Genomic DNA, 17,491 nt, shown 5'->3' with positions numbered 1-17,491 from the left:
CTGAGATACCAAGTGTGTGGTCATTTCTTACAGCAGTCTAGGAAACTAAGATGCCTATCAAATTGGCAAAGTTTTGGTTTGTCTGTCTGTTTGTTTTTAATTAAAACACCCATTGTTGGGCCCAAAACGTAGAAGAATGGGCACTGTCACACACTTCCAATGAGAGTAATTTTATTATGTAGACATTCTTTTTTTTTCTTTTTGACTATATCACTTTTCTAAATTTTCAATAATGAGAGTATATGTATATTTTTTTCCAAAAGAAAAAAATTTATTTTTAAATCCACTATCATCACCATTATTTAACATTTTCTGCAAGTTCTAGTCAAGGTACAATAAACTATAATAAAATATTTATTACATACATGTTAAGAGTTAAAAGTTATGACATATACATTTATTCCTGAGTCTTTTATACAACAAAAGTATAAAAATTTTATGTGACAAAAATATAAAAGACTCAGGAAGAAACATTACAAAAGGAGTTCAAGAGACCCCTGGGTTTTATTTTCTTTATCAACTCGGAAAGCTGATTCTAAATGTATATGTAAAAGAAAAGGACTCAGCATAATCAAGCCCCTTCTGATGGACAAGGAAGAAAGGAAGACTTCTCTAACAGACATCAAGAGTAACCATGAAGCTGTAATAATGAAGACTGTATGATACTAGCAGAGGTAGACAAATTAGCCAACCAACTAGAAGAAAGACCCTCATATATATGGAAGTCTGACAGCTGACAGCGTGGCAGATCAATGAGTAAAGGAGGAATTAGCCAAAAGTAGGAATTGGGGGAGGAGGGCATGTGGGGAAGAAGGTCATCCAGGTAGAAAATAATGAAATTAGATCCTTATCTCATACCAGGCACAAAAAATAACTCCACATGGACTAAGAACTCACTGTTAAAACTTTAAAGCTTTTAGCAGAATATATAGGTGAACCTTTCTGCACTTGTACTAGAGAAAGACTTGTTTAACAAGACATAAAGGGCTTCCCTGGTGGTGCAGGGGTTAAGAATCTGCCTGCCAATGCAGGGGACACGGGTTCGAGCCCTGGTCCGGGAAGATCCCACATGCCGCGGAGCAACTAAGCCTGTGCACCACAACTACGGAGCCTATGCTCTAGAGCCTGCGAGCCACAACTACTGAGTCTGCGCACCACAACTACTGAAGCCCGCATGCCTAGAGCCTATGCTCTGCAACAGGAGAAGCCACCGCAATGAGAAGCCCGCACACCACAACAAAGAGTGGCCTCCGCTCGCCGCAACTAGAGGAAGCCCACGCGCAGCAACGAAGACCCAACGCGGCCAAAAATAAATAAATAAAATAAAGAAATTTATATAAAAAAATGACTTAAAAAGCACTAATTATAAAAGATTGATAAATTTGAATAAGTTAAAAATAAGACCTTCTTTCATCAAAAGATCATCTCTCTCTCCAAAGCTTGGGGGCTGATATACTACAACCTAGGGAGATGCCCTCCCTCCCAAGTTGCATTTTCCTTGGGGTTAAAGAGGTTTGTGTGTTACAAATGGGAAGTTGCCAAGGAGAGTTCAGCAGTGGTCCCATGCTTTCTGGGGCTCTCTGCCCTGAGGGTCACCTCCTCCTCACTATTTAAAGTATAATTGATCCCCACAGGGATCTGGTCTTCCAGCTTTTCCCCAATACACCTTAGAATAATGGATAAACCCAAAGGACATGAGCTCACAGTACAAAATAATTAGACACCTTCAGACAACTATGAAAGAAAGCCAGCAATACATGTATATATAAATAATAAAATATATAGCAACTATATATAATGTAGTAATATGTAATATATAATATTCTGAAGGCAAATAATTAAACAGATGGACCAAGAATTTCAAATAAGCCTAATAAGCATATTTAAGAAGATAAAGAATATATTAACAATGTGAAAAACAGGAAATTCCTAAAGAAGATGAAGGAGGAGAAGGGGAGAAAGAAAAACCAAATTAAAATACTGGATATGAAAACAACAATAATAATTTAAATAAAAGGTGTAATAAATACAATTAGAAATAAAATAAATACAGCAGAAGGAAATCTACTAAAAAATTAATTGGTAAGAATAAGATCAGAATGGGAAACTATCCTAGGAGCAGAGGATAGGAAGAAAATACAAGGAGACAGAAAACATAAAATAAGACCCAAGGAGTAGGAAGGATAGACTTTTTGGAAGAAATAATGTATATAAATTTATCGGAATTAAAGGAAAATGAAAAACATAAATTTGAAGGGCTCAAATAATGCCCCCAATACTCACACCTAGAGACACTGGAGTGACATTTAACACAGATAAAAATCAAAGGTATTTGCTGATATTTGAAACTGCTTGTGTCCTTCCCTTGAAAACCGCCTTAGGCCACGCTTTTTCTCAGTTTATCTCTTAGTGTTGCTCCACTGTCTTCTGGCATGGAACGCTGAGGTGAAGAAATCTGAGGACAGCTTAGCATTTTTCCCCTCGTAACAAGCGACCTGATTTTTTGATGCTTTCTCTGCGGTGGAAAGTGGGGAGAGGGTTACAACCTGGCCCCTCATGGGCCCCCCCAAGGACATGCTCTCTGCACACAGAGAGATGCTGCGCTAAGAAATCCCAGCTGTGCCCCGTGTCCTAATCCCGAGGCTGCCGTTCCCTCCGGAGGGTAACCTCCTATCTTCCGCTGAGGTGGGTGAGAAGCAGGCCCACGCTTCACGATGTGGGGGAGAGGATGTGAAGAGCTGGCTGGTTTTTGCTGTTAATTTTTTCATTAAAAAAAGTTTTGCTATGGGCCATTTCAAACGTACAAAAGTAGGAGGAATGGTATAATAAGCCGGCTTGTATTCCTCACCCCAATCTCACATCTAGCTGCATCTGAAACCACCCAGCTCTCCATGTGCTGAAGCAGCACCTGCACCCCGTCTTCCAGAGGTGAGCAGTACAACAGGTCCTGAGCCCCTGGAAGGTCCACGTGTAACTCAGCTTGCTTCTTAGATTCCCCAATGCCGACGCAGGGTCCTGCTTTCTTGAACCGGCTGGGTCAGTGTCAGTTCATCCATTGCCTTTCCAACTCCAGAATTTTATTGCCCTCACACTCTCTTTGTCCTTCTGGCTATGCTTTTTCCTTTATCCCTTTACTACCATTTTTGTGGGAGGGAATGGAGGCCAACACCAAGTTCAACCTGCCATCTTTGAGCAAACATTGATTAACTTCTTGAATTGAGTACTTTCTCATGTATATGGCTCTCTTGATTACTTTTCTTGTATGTTACGTTTTCAAAGACATTAACAATTATCTATTGAGCTCTTATTAAATAACTTATGTACATGGATTTATTTAATATTTTCAACGACATGTATTACACTTTGCTACTACTGTTACCCTATCTGACAGATGAGGAAACTAAACACCTGAAGAGCTCGCATGGCACTCACGGCTTTAAGGATCTGGGATTTGAGCCCGAGACCTAAAGCCCAGGCCCCAGATCACTGTGGATCCTGCACCCCATTTCTTTAGCCCTCTGCCACAGGCCCTTCAGCTGGCCTAGGGTCTCCAAGCCCAGGCCCCAGATCACTGTGGATCCTGCACCCCATTTCTTTAGCCCTCTGCCACAGGCCCTTCAGCTGGCCTAGGGTCTCCAAGCCCAGGCCCCAGATCACTGTGGATCCTGTACCCCATTTCTTTAGCCCTCTGCCACAGGCCCTGCAGCTGGCCTAGGGTCTCCAAGACAAGCCCGGGTAATGGACTCTTGCTCAAATTCCACAGCTTTAAATTCAAGGAAGCACTTTGGACCAAGCCAGGCTGGCCCGGGTGAGCTGAGTGGTCAGGGAAGGACGCAGGGCTCCATACACCACGAAGTCGTATCATATATCAGAAACAAGACTGACAAGGTGCACTTGCCCCAGACGTGAGGAGCCCTGGCCCAGGGGCCCCTGAGCCCACCTGCCCCTCAGCCCACCTGCCCAGGCTTCTGTATCTCAGGAAGTCAGCTGAGCTTCTGAAGGCTGACAACATTCACACCCTCAGACCTACCCTCTGCAAGCAGTGCTCACTGAGGGGGCTCTCAGGGGTTCCCCGTCTTCCCTTGGAGAAAGTTACTGTCTCCTGCTGTGCACTACAGTGCCCTCCTTCTGCATCCTTTTCGGAAGGGGACTCTGGGGCTTACCCATGTGGTATCCGTGTCTGGCTCCTCGGTCAAGACAAATCTACTAAGAAAACCTGTCCTCGATCGCTCACACTACTCCTATCTCCAATTTGACTGTCTTCACACTAGCATGAGATGTTTTCAGAGAAACAATCAAGTCTTCAGTTAAAAAGACTGAAACAAACAATTAAACAGAAATAAAGCAAGAAAAGAAATTATCTCTAGGTTGAAAGTCAGCGAAGAAAACAAGAAGAAAGATTTGTTAGGGCTTCTGTGGGTTTAAAACAAACAGTGGCCTCAAACAATCCAGGGTGAGGCCCCACGGCGCCCCCAAGAGGCCGTCCCCTGCCACGCGCAGGCCCGTGTCGAGCGGGAGGTGTGATGTCTCCTGTTAATTCTGTAACATACTTATTTAAGCACTGCACACATCCTGGAAGCATGGGGACATGGAGATGAACAGGACAGTTTATAAACACAGCAAGACAAGACAAAAAAAAAAAAAAGGACTCACTGTGGACTGTGTTTGTGCCACGTATTCACCCTCCATTTTGTTCAGACGCACGTTTGTGTCCTCAAGCAGCTCTTGGATATTTTCAGTGTGCTGCTTCTGAAGTTCAAACTTTTCCTTCTCCATTTCTGCTACAGCATTGTGGAGCTACACGGTGAAATCAAAAACTGACTCGTGCACTACTATTATAGAACAGATTATTTTGCAATTCAGAAAAAAATGTTTTCCTATACTTCTCTATTTATTTATATGGTGACCTGAACAACAAAAGATATAAAACTCGTAAATAAACATTCAAAGTAAAGATACCACGTAAAGAGCATGATTAAGAACCAATTTTTTGTTTCCTTTCCTGAATTGAAAATTTTAATGGATAGACAAATAATTAAGGGAATTATCCACCTCAGGTACAAACAGTAAATAAATCAGACAGATAATACAATGCGTCAGCTAAACAACACTAGTATTAGCCTGAAATCAGAAAGCAGAACTATTTATAATATTGTTATTGTTTAGGAATATTATGTCACTGTCTGTATTTTCATCTTAGTTGCATGAAATTTTGCACAAGAGTAATGTTAAAAATGCTTTATCCTTCAGCCTAACCCCCAATGAGAAACTATTTTTATCCATCCCATAACCTTTACAAAAGTGGACACAAAGATGGTATTTATAAATCAACGAGAGTTCTCTAGGGAGAACTCTATGTCCTCATGCATACTGGTCTTTTTTTATGAAGATTATGTACACATGTTTAAACGGATGAAGCTCTAAACTATCGATGTAACTGAGGTAAGGAAACCAAAGTTCAAAGGACAGGTTAAAGGGAGTTGAACACCTGTGCTCCCAGACTTGTGGGCGTTTGTTCACTTACTTTCATGGGAGGGGAATTCAGAATCTAATTCCTCTCCCCTGTGTCCAATCCCTGACTCATTCAAGGTTGGGTGGGGGGCAGGAGCCCGAAAGAGTCTAAAAGATACATTTTACTTCCCATTCCTGAGTAGGCAGGACAGACAAGGGTATGACACATGCACAGAGACCTTATTTGACTAGGAAGATACTGGAGGGACAGGGAAAACCCTGAGAGATGGTGGAAACGAGAGGAGAAGACAGGCCATAACTACGCCTGTTAGTGGGAAGGGTCCCAGGAACTTTCCTTCTAGTTTCTGGCTGAACAGGAAGAGCAAGGATGGCTCAGTAATAGCCGTACGGAAGATCCTGGGGTTTCACAAATTTAACAAATGCAATTTTGACTATTTGTAAGTGGTCTCGGAAATCATTGATATGGTACATTTCCTTGCCAAGGTATACGTTTTAAGCCAGTGTCATGGCTGGTATTCAGAAGTCAGTCACTTGTCTGGCACGTGAATGCAGCCGAGCCCACAACGCCTGCATCTCAGCACTGCGCCGCAGCTGCTGACTGGCGTGCACAGCAACACTGATGAAGGGTGTAGGGAGTCACTTGGAAGGCTGCGGCGGTTTCTTCACGTGTGTGGTCCCCCACACGTCCCACGCCACACACCGCCTGAACGTCAAACCCCTGCCGTATGCAGGGGCCCGTGAGTGCAGCGCCTTCTCAGGGGCACCACCGTCGCTTTCTGAGGCCGGTGCCTGCTGCCCCTGGGGCGCGTCTGCAGTCAGCCTGAGCCCTTTATAGCTCACCCGGGGGTTTAGAGCGGAGCCCACAGGGTGAGAGCGCAGCCACGGCACAAGCGTGCTGGAACTTGCCCAGCCGTTTGAGGAGGGGACAGGCACACTTGGCCTAGAGGTCTGACTGGGGACTAATCGCGCACTCCGTCGGCCCTGGGCAGCCACCAGGCGTACGCTCCGGACCATCCGCGGTGCTCAGGCCCCAACGTAAACGGTGTCGTCCAAAGAATACGGTCGGCCCTCCGCACCCGCAGGCCTCACATCCACGGACTTAGCCAACTGACTGCAGAGCGAATTTTGACTGCATCCATCCAACACATTTTATTAGCATCTACCACATATCAAGCAAATGCGTCCCCGAGAGCTTCCCCAAGCCTAGCAATGAACTGGAGTCCAGGTCACTCGGCCCAGGGGCCTTCAGAGGGCAAACACTCCCCTGAGGCATAAACTGCTTAAGCAGCAAATATTATTAGGCACGTTCTAAAGTACAAACCTTGCTAAGCCACAGGATGCCATCGTGGCCCTGACAATAAGGGGATCTATAAACCCACAAGGAGGTATTTTAGCCAGGGCTTGGCAACGGGTTGAGGGGATGCAAAGGCCCTCTCAGTATCCTACAGATTGGTCTATAGCCTGGACATCTGACCACGTACTTGCCTCACGCCACAGGAGGCCTAGAGGACCCAGGAATCTGTCCAAACAGAAGAAAAAGTATCGTAAAAGCCAACAGGTTAATGGTGTAGCCACTCTGGAAAACAGTATGGGAATTCCTTGAAATGTTAAACACAGAATTAGCACATAACCCAGAAATTCCACTCTTAATTATATACCTGTGATATAACAGAAATAGAAATATATATATTTTATATATATATATATATATATATATATATATATATATATATATATTTTGGTCTCTGCCCCCAATTCCTGGCTCTGAGGTCCTATATCCCTTGGGATTTCCTGGGTGACAGGACTGTCTTTGGTTCCAAGGAGGCGACTCTGGGTGGGCTCTTGGGCAGCTTCAGGATGGGGGCTGGTCACCCGAAAGAACAGGCCATCCATGATCAGAAGCCGGGAACTTGCAGCACACCCCCATCCTCCAGGGAGGGGACAGGGGCTGAAGGTTACATTTATAGTCAATCATCCCCACATGATAAAGCCTCCATAAAAATCCCAAAAGTACAGCGTTTGGAGCCTCCAGGCGGGTGAACAGCTGGGGCCGGGAGAGCAGTGTGCCAGGAGGGCGCGGGGAAGCTCTGCGCTCCGTCCCACATACCTGGCCCTGTGCATCTCTTCATCTGGTTGCTCGCCTGCATCTCTTATTATATTCCTTACAATAAAATGGTTAAATGGTAGAATGTCAGTGAGTGCTTCCCTACGTTCTGTGAGCCATTCCAGCAAATCATGGAATCCAGGGAGGAAGTGGTGAGAACTCCTATTTATAGCCGCTTCGTCAGACGTACAGGCGACAACCTGGGACTTTAGACTGACGTTGAAGTGGGCGCACTCTTGTGGGACTGAGACCTTAACTTGTGGGATGTGATACTGATTCTAGGTAAATAGTGTCAAATTTAACTGAATTATAGGACATCCAACTGGCGTCAAAGGGAACTGCCTGATGTGTGCAAAGCCCACACATGTGGCGTCAGAAGTGCTATGAGGGGCGAGGAAAGGAAAATGCAGGCAGTGCTTCTCCCTCTTCAGGAGCCAAGACAAATGAAAACACAGGCCACACAACAACCTGTGCACAAATTTTCATAAAAGCATTATTATCCAAAAAGTGGAACCAAATGTCCACCAACTGGTGACACGAGGTGCCTCAACACAATGGAATATTATTTGACCATAATACGGACTGAACTACTGACTCATGCTACAACATGGAGGAAACTTAAAAACATTATGATAAGTGAAAGAAGCCAGTAACAAAATGCCACGTATTGCATGATTTTATAGCCAAAGTGTGGAGACAGAAAGTGGACGAGTGGTTGCAGAGGGCAGAGGAAGGGAACATGGGAAGAGAGTGACAGCGGGTACCAGGTATCTTCTGGGCTGACAGGAATGCCCTGAAAACCATACAGTGGTGATGGTGGCAGGACCTCATGAACAGACTGAAAACCACTGAACTGTACACTCTAAGAGGGTAGATTTTATGGCACGTGAGTCGTAACTCAATTTTTAAAAAGGCCCATAGATTACAAACAGCATGGCAGAGCCGGGTAACTGGCAGTCTTGTGCAGCCAGGAGAAAAGTGTAAGAAGGGGAGCCGGATTGCGGCAAAGGAAGAGAGGCTTCACTGGTGACCAGCGTCTCAATCACCAAGAGCCTCGTAGCCCCAAGGGCCACTGGGAACCACTGGTGTGATTCACGGTGACGAGGAACACCAGATCTGTGTTTCAGAAAGACCGTCAACACGGCTGTATCATGGGGCACGCACTGCGGAGGTGCCGAGGGTCCAGAGACACGGTCGCCAGACCTAGGGGAGGGACAATGTGAGTAAATCACAACAAATAGAACAGAAGTGCGAGTGATGAGGTGTGAGAGGTGAGGCAGAAGAAGAGTGTGCGGCAGCTGAGCAGATGCCACCACCATCGGGAACAGGGAGAAGGGGAACCTCGGGAGGAGGCTGCTTCAGCAACAAAGGAAGAAGATGGAGTTTGGGGAGAATGATGGAATTTAGATCAAGGAGAGATCCATTTTCTCCCCACAGCTTTATTAACGTTAGCAGCTTTATTCACGTAGCATACAGAGCACCAATTCAAGTCAGACAGTTCAAGGGTTTTTTGTATATTCACAGACTTACGCAACCATCACCAAAATCCATTTTATCACCCCAGAAGAACACCTGTGCTCGTTAGCTATCATGTCCCTCATCTCTCCGCCTCTATAGATTTGCCTATTCTGAACATTTAACACAGTCATAGAATTGGTCTTTTATAATTGGCTTTTTTCACTTAGCATGATGTTTTCAAGGTTCACCCATGTTGTAGCGTGTACCAGTCCTTCATACCTTTCCACTGCCCAGCAATATTCCATTGTATTAATATACTACATTTTATTTATCCACTCAGCAGTTGACTTCTACTTTTTGGTTTTCATATGAATAATACTGCTATGAACATTCATGTATAACTTTTTGTGCAGACACGTTTTCATTTCTCTTGGGTATGTAGGTAGGAAAGGCATTGCTGCGTCAATCACAGGATAACTCTAAAAAAGCTAAAAAGGAGAGATCTTAACGAGGTAGTTGGATACCTGGGCCTTAAAGTGAGAAACATAGGATGGAGAATTCTACGAGGGAGTACACACACACACACACACACACACACACACACACACACGTATCACCTCACCTCACCTGGGCGGCACAGATACTTCACACTTTCTGAATGGATGAGCGCAAAATCACAACACACATCTATCCTCTGCTCACTCATTTTTGGCACCTACCCTGCTTGCACCAGGCATTCACCTCTGCCCAGATTTACATGCGACTGTACTTCACAAAAAAGACCTTTCACCACATTTGCGGTGTTTCACATCCACTAATCACCGTGTTAACCGTAAGAAGGAGCTGCTGGTCCAGCTGAAAGCATAAAACGTACCCTTGCGCATGGCAGGAGACGGAGACTCTTCTCTGCAAACACCAGACAACTTAAATTGGGGAAGAAGGAACTAGGGGAAAGGGAGTCAGGGGCTACTATGAACACAATGGACCTGACGCAAGCAGAAGAATATGCCAAATTTATAGAAAAGATAAAACCACTCAAATGAAAATGCAACTAGAAAAGAGCTAAGTCTGCCCCTCTGAACACGGGCCCTTCCCAGGCTGGCACTGAAGCTGCCACAGCCAGGACAGATAAGTCCTGTGTCTGCCTGGGGAGGCATCAGAGCTCTCAGGAAAACAGACTGAACCCAGATTAATCGGGGACTATCAATCGGGAGGAGGAGTTAACTGCAGACCTTTATCACAGAGCTCCTCAAAAGAAGTAACGTGCTTCTTTCCTCTTACATACGTACTGTGATGTCAACTAATGGCTAAGGGCTCCTAATGAAAGTACTGCACGTGACTATGGAAGACTCGTTCATAATGAGCATTTTTTACATTACTCTTGGCACTGATGAATTTTATGAAAATATTTTTCGGAATTAAATGCTCCTCCAAGAATAAGCCATCCACTACTGATCTTGTTTACATCAAAAACAAATTTATGCTACAAATATTGTGTTACCTGAGATTTCAGAAAAGAAATGATCCAGGACCTACATCCAAAGTTTAAACAGTTTAACTTCCAAAAACTACCTGCTGTTACATGCCTGCTAATTTCGCTTAAAATCTATTGGCTCTGACAAAAAATTCAGAACTTTAATTAAATTCAAAAATTCTTAAAAGTAACTTTTCTAAATGAAAACTAGTTTACAAACCATTAAAATTCCAGAAAAAATATACCAAAACACGAACAGCTATTTCCAGTTAGTCTAGAATATTAAGTTATTTTTATTTTTTCAAACATTTCTGTATATTTTGTGAACACCCATTATTTTTATAATTAAATTTGTTCCGTTAAAGTATAACCCTTTATATTTTTCCATAACTATTTTATTTTATGTGGCTTACCTTTTTTTCCCAATCATTATTCAGAGATTCTGTACTTTGTTCACATATCTTTTTTAACTCTGCAATCTGGTTATCTTTGGTCTCTCTGATAACTTGACATTCACGTACAAGGGTCTGAACTGTCAAAAATGATGAAAACATAGTTAAACCAATTCTAGCTGCCACGTTAAGAGTCTGATGATAATAAAAACATAGTGTACCAGTTAACAGATCATTCCATTTCCCTCCAAGTCTTATCCGTTCTCTCCCCTAAAATCTCTTACTCTTTCCTCTCTTCTTCTCATTTCCACTACCACAGCCTTGGCTGAATCCCCCGTTACTCACTCCCTCGACAATGTGTGCTGGCCTCGGTACCATTCCCCTCCAGTGGATCCTCCGCCGCTGTGAAGAGGTCTTCCTACGGTGCAGATCCCATAGCGCCACCCCCAGACTTAGAATCACCCCGCAGCTCCCCTCCCCTACAAGACGGCGGCCAAAAACCTCTGGCGTGAGAACAGCTCCTCATGATCTGGCTGCTTTCTGGCCTCATCTTCCATATGTTTAAACTCATAAACGTACCAGCCCATCTGCAGATCCCTGAGCCCGTGTCCGCTCCTGCATCGCTGCCCAATGCGATCACTGATCTACCTGGCACGCCCCAGCCTCCCCTGCTGCAACACTGCGCATCTTTAGTCTCAGCCCAAGTCGCGCCCTCTTTATGGAACGTTCGCCAACCAGGCTCCTCCGCTTGCAGGGGCAGAAAGAAGCTCCTCTTTATTCCCCGTGGGCCTCATAGATTTCTCCTCTAAGTCACTTATTACATTATGTGTTACAGTGGTTTACTTGCTTATTTCCTGAGGAGAAAGATATTTCAACTTTTTATCCACAGAGCAAAAGAGTGGCACAGAGGCAAGTACTCCCAACTATGTGTACTGAGTGCACAGATGAAGGGCCGTCATTACAACATGCTGCTGCTGGACACACTAAAATCGCTGCCAAAGTTTGTGTGACTAAGACAAAATACGCTTTAAATTATATAAAAGACTTCCCTTATAAATCATTTAAATTTCTATCTTTTTCAAAATGCTTTAAACTGTCATTGATTCAAGTGAAAATGTGTTTAATATATTCATGTCATCTGGATGGCAAAATAAATTCAGCTGTGTATCTGCTTGAATGCAGTATTTCCTTAGCTTCCTGAAGGTTTTTATTCACTTACTTCAAGATAGCAAAATTTTCATAAACATTTACATAGAAATTTCTTTCACTCTTATATCTCAACTGTGCAACAAATAAGGTGAGAAGAAGAATCCAAGTTAACCTAATATTAGTCTAATAGCATCTACAACATTTTACTTCACAATTCTAAAATTAAAACTAAGCCCTGTTTGCAAGTCAAAAAGCCTTAGGAAATAATATTTTTAAACCTTAGGCATGTTTAAACTGCCTGGTTTGAATCAGGGTAAAAAACGAAAACCTAGAAATAAATTTTAAATATTTTTGTAGCCACTGGAATTTGGAGCGGCTCAAGGAAAGCCTCTCCACTTCCCTCTTACTCATCACCGACCTCTTATCATCCACCAGACCCTTCACAATTTCTTCTTCCGTCACATTCTCACTACTCCCACTGCCATCGTTCAGATATTCTGGGTCCTCATCATCTTACACACAAAATGCCAGAAGCATGGAAGCATAACATCCTTGAGCTGAAGGGACTTCATATATATGACCTATCTAGTGGCGCATTTTGTAACAAGTAAGCCGAGGCGCAGAGACTTGCTGATGTGACACAGCAGACGCTGAAGAGCAGGTCTGGGATTAGAGACCAAGTTTCCTAATAAGCGGGGTGCTCGCCTCTCTCTCCCTCTCCCTCTCCCCCTCTCTCTCTCTGTCTCTCTCTCTCACTCCATTCTGCCTCTGACTATTATAACAGACTGGGAATTGGCCTCAGCATGTTTCACACGCCCACTGTTACCGGACTACTCCACCCAAAATATGAGGTCCTAAAACTCACCTCTCAAAAATCTTCTCTGACTCCCCAGCATCTATGGGATAAACTTGAAACTTCTAAATCTGAAATTCAAGGTCACGCTTAGGTCACGCCAAGTCACCCATCTTAATCTTTTTCAGTCTGTCTCTTAATGTATAGGATCTCCACTCTAGATACATGGTTTTGCAGCATCCCCTCCACAACTTACCAATATCACATTCCTATCCCAGGACTTGGAACTCTTCTCTCAACTAATCCAATCTTACAAAATATTTTCAGCACTCTCCCTAATGACTGTCTGTTGCATTTCAATGTTTCAACCTATAGTCATAGTCAATTTAACACTATTGATTACATGCTTTCTTTTCCTTCAGAATGAAAGTGTAAATGGGGAATACTTTTTAAATGTTTGTTCTGTCGATCACAATACTAGCATATACTGTAAGGCATAAAGATACTTAATGGAATGAATTTTATTAGACCAAAAGGAGTAATTTCTCTAGACTTCCTTGTGAAAGCCAGTAAGTTCTAATTCTATGACTGACCTATGGCAGCTCCAGCCCAGTGAAGAGGGACAGAATTAAGAAGGAGTAACAGTTACAGACGCTTCCAAATCTTTAACCAAACCAACCACCATTGCTACCACACACACACACACACACACACACACACACACACACACACACAGTTTTTCTCAAGTCCTGTAGAAGCTCACATCAACAGGTCGACTGATGGAAACCCACATAAACATTCCCTTCTCATACTACAAAAGGTCAGAAATAAAATTCTACTTTATACAAGAACTAAAATAAGATGGAAGTGTTATTAAAAGGTTTATATAACAATACAACATCACCTTTCTTTTCAAGTTTTCTAATAGTCTCCTCCGTTTCATTTTGTTTCTTTTTGTATAAAGTTTTCATTTCTTCTATTTCATTATTCTTTCTTTCTAAAATCTGCAAATGAATTTAAAATATTTTAGTATACAATATTGTTTTATGTATGGAACACATAATTTTTTTTAAAAATAGCACAATATTTTTGCAAGTCTATCTCAGCTAATCCCATAAATGGCTTCCCAAAAAAGATGAAAAAATTATACTTTAGTGCATTGACAAAATATTAACTACACTAGAATAACTGATTACCGAAAGACATGTTATCTGCTTTGAATTTTCATGTACCAATTCTTAAGTAGACCGTAAATGATAAATTAGGTGATTCTCTAAACTATACTTCAGAGATTACGCCGTCACAAACTAGCAGAGAGAAGCCATCAGAAACTTGATATGTTGATACAGTGCAACTCACCTCCCCACCACACTGGGATAGCACATCTGCAGACACGCACATCCCTGAACCCTCCCACTAGTGTCCTTCTATCACTTTCACGCACAATAACAAGAATTCCCAGACACGTGGGAACACGTGATGCCATAGGCTTCTTTTATACTTAGTTCTGCTACTGGGAATCAAAAAAGTCGGCTCAAAACATGTCAAAAATCGCATGGATATTTTACATCCTTAATTTATATTGTGTCAGAAGTTTTTAAATGAATCATTTAATAAACTTAATTATGATTATATGCTTCTAAGTACATCTACACGCAAAAAAAAAAAAAACTAGAGAATAACCAAAGAGTAAGAAAGTTTGCAAGCAGAAAAAGAAATGTACTAACCAAAGGGAAAAAAGAAAACCAAATTGAGGCAGAAGTATGAATATCCACTTTTCTTGTGGTTGAGGTATATTTCCTATATACCCAAATTCAGTTTTTTAAAAAAGGTTATTCACCAATGTCTAACCAACTTTTTCTTAGTGCTTTTATTACCAGCATTTTACTTCACCTTTCATTGTTTTAGTCCCACCTCTAAGAATGACTGGTAAATAAGAAAAGGAGATAGTTTGAGCCCAATGTCCATAAAGAAGGTGTGCAAACAGATAAAACACTCTCCATTCTATTCCTTCCCAATTCCTAACACTTGGAAAGTGGCACACATGCAACGAACTGATGGATATCCTTTCCAGATCTAGCATGAGGTCAAGGATTTTATTTATATTTTACCTGGCATTTCAAACTAGTTGCATTGCTTTCTTTTTTCATGCAGAATTTATTTTAAAAGAGAAATTCCTGGAAAGGATTCTATTATTAAATGTTTTTCTTAGAACAGAGCTTTGTAACAGACATACCAAGAAGCCTATTTCAAATTCTATTACCACGATTTTCCCAAATATATTTCTATATTTATTTATCTTATACATCAATAGGTTCTATTTCATTTGGACATACACATATGCTATATTGAAATTATATTACTGAATCTCTAACATATCCATGAAAGAGAACTGTTTTTCTTGAACCATTTAAAGTAAAGTAAAATACTAGTAAGAGCAGAAAGCAATATTTGCCTTTAAAATTTGAATGGAAAAGAGGAAAGGAGAAGGAAAAGGATTCAATTTTTTTTCTCTTTCTAATTTTCAGCCAGTGGTTTCCGTCTTGTTGCTCTGAAAGAAGGTGAGCCAAACACGCACCTGACTAAATACTAGCATGTTCTCGGTTCTACGGAAGCACGGGCACGTGATGCTGTGGCCTCAGCTCCCTGTCTCCACCTTTGTCACTTAACTCTGTGAAGCAGGGTCACAGGCTGAGTTCCAAAACAGACAACACCAGGCTTCCATCTGGATCAATTTTCATGAGTTACAAATTCATACATCATATATTAAAATTATACATTATATACCATTACATTTTTAAAATCAATACTAAAATATAGTTATAAATTCAAATTCAATGTACAATAATTATAAATTGATGACTTTTGCTGTGCTCATTAAGAAGAAAAATTATACTTCAAAGTACAAATTGAAATACTGTAAGGCATAAATCCCAACGAGCTACTGAAAAAAAAAAGCCTACACTGGCAGTGCTAGCATTACAGTGCACGCAGTCTATACCAAAGAGAACTAAATACAAGGGTTTCTTTTTAAATTAAAGGGGAAATTTTAGGGACTTCTCTGGTGGTCCAGTGGTTAAGACTCTGCACTTCCAATGCAAGGGGCGTGGGTTCGACCCCTGGTCGGGGAACTAAGATCCCACATGCCGTGAGGTGTGGCCATAAATAAATAAATAAATAGAAAGGAATTTTTAATTGCCAGAAAACTGAAAGAATCTTAGACCAAAACAAACTCTAGTATTTACAGTTGATGACTTATTTCAGCCTTTATGAAAGGTAATGATAGAATGTAAAGGACTATAAGAAGACCAGCCTTCCATCGATAGATAAAGAAGAACTAAAAGGTCATGTAAACTATAAGGATTTACATAAATACATCTGTTTAGCAAATGAAGTTTAAAGATCAACTTTTGCTAGGATATTAATTTAGCAAATCCCATTTATAAGACAGACTCCCATAAGTACATAAGGAAGTGGGTGGATGGATGGATGGATGGTCACAAGACCTAGAGTATTTCAAATATTCAATATCAATAAGATAATGAACTGCACACACCCTACCTTCTGAACATCAGCATCATGCTTCTGTTGCAGTTTAAGTTTCTCTTCATGATATTGAGCTTCCATCATTTTTGTTTTCATGTCCAACTTCAAGGAAAATATTTCAAAGGTGTGATTAATTTACTTTTCCCTTTGGCAAAAATACACAAATTAAAATAACTACCTATATGAAAGAGAGTATCATTTTCCACCTTTACCTTATAGCCACTAGTCCAGCAATCATACTACATATACCAATATGTTGGTTACATTCTTTGATTACTTCTAAGCTAATTAAAAGTCTTTTGAATAAATCTCACTTGACAGGCAAAAGTGAAAATACCGAACTCAGATTCGTCAGTGATCCCCAGTCCACTCCACCGCCAAAAAGCAGTCATTTTAAAGCGATATTTTGCTAAACCCACTTGGTATTTTAGCCTTTATTATTTTTCAATTGAGTAAGTCTCTATTCAACTTTTTACTTTTTTCTTTTCTCACATCTACGTACTCATTTCTAAATGCTCTTATTTACCTCTATACTTAAATATAACAATTTGTGAAAGAATGTCCATATAGGCATATCACTGATAATGCACAGATTTTCCAGTTCTCCGACTCCGACTCCCTCAGGGCAGTGACTTCATCTCTTTCCAGCGTCTGTCAACAGCTCCTAGCCTCCTAGACTCCTCAGACTGACCCCTGGCCCACCAGTGTTCTGAGCAAAGCCAGCAAAATGTAACCAACACTTGTTAATAATAATGAGTGCATCCTAGGATTAAAAGAGTAATAGTGACAGGTTTTCAGAACAACAACAGAAAACTGATTATCTTAAATGTGAAAGTATTTGACCTGATTCCTTACTATTTAAAAGAGTATGTACACTGGAGTCTGACAGGCCTCATTTTTAACTCTAATCCTAATCCCACTAGACGTTAACTGTGGTGACTTTGGGCAAGTCACCATTCTGAGATTCTATTTCCTCTTCTAATAGTTAAGGATAATTATCTTACCTCAGTGAGTTGTGAAAATTATATTCAATGACATCATTTAAGTAACCACAGTCAGTACAATGATTGGTACAAAGTAAGTATGCAAAAAAAATTAGTCTA

General features: G+C 41.5%; 1 protein-coding gene across 10 annotated transcripts in view; it reads right to left on the bottom strand.

Annotated features, from left to right (window-relative positions):
• The window catches only part of CEP112 (centrosomal protein 112), a 418,686-nt gene that overhangs the window by 335,512 nt on the left and 65,683 nt on the right, over window positions 1-17,491 (bottom strand). For all 10 annotated transcript variants that reach the window (XM_059998183.1, XM_059998182.1, XM_059998189.1 and 7 more), the window contains 4 exons: window positions 16,404-16,490; window positions 13,747-13,846; window positions 10,922-11,040; window positions 4,654-4,797 (listed from right to left, as the gene is read on the bottom strand). In XM_059998183.1, coding sequence (XP_059854166.1) covers window positions 4,654-4,797; window positions 10,922-11,040; window positions 13,747-13,846; window positions 16,404-16,490 — 450 coding nt within the window. The remainder of the gene's footprint in view (window positions 1-4,653; window positions 4,798-10,921; window positions 11,041-13,746; window positions 13,847-16,403; window positions 16,491-17,491) is intronic.

This window comes from Delphinus delphis, chromosome 19 (assembly GCF_949987515.2).
Source record: "Delphinus delphis chromosome 19, mDelDel1.2, whole genome shotgun sequence".
NCBI lineage: Eukaryota > Metazoa > Chordata > Mammalia > Artiodactyla > Delphinidae > Delphinus > Delphinus delphis.
This window is presented reverse-complemented; position numbering and strand designations above follow the sequence as displayed.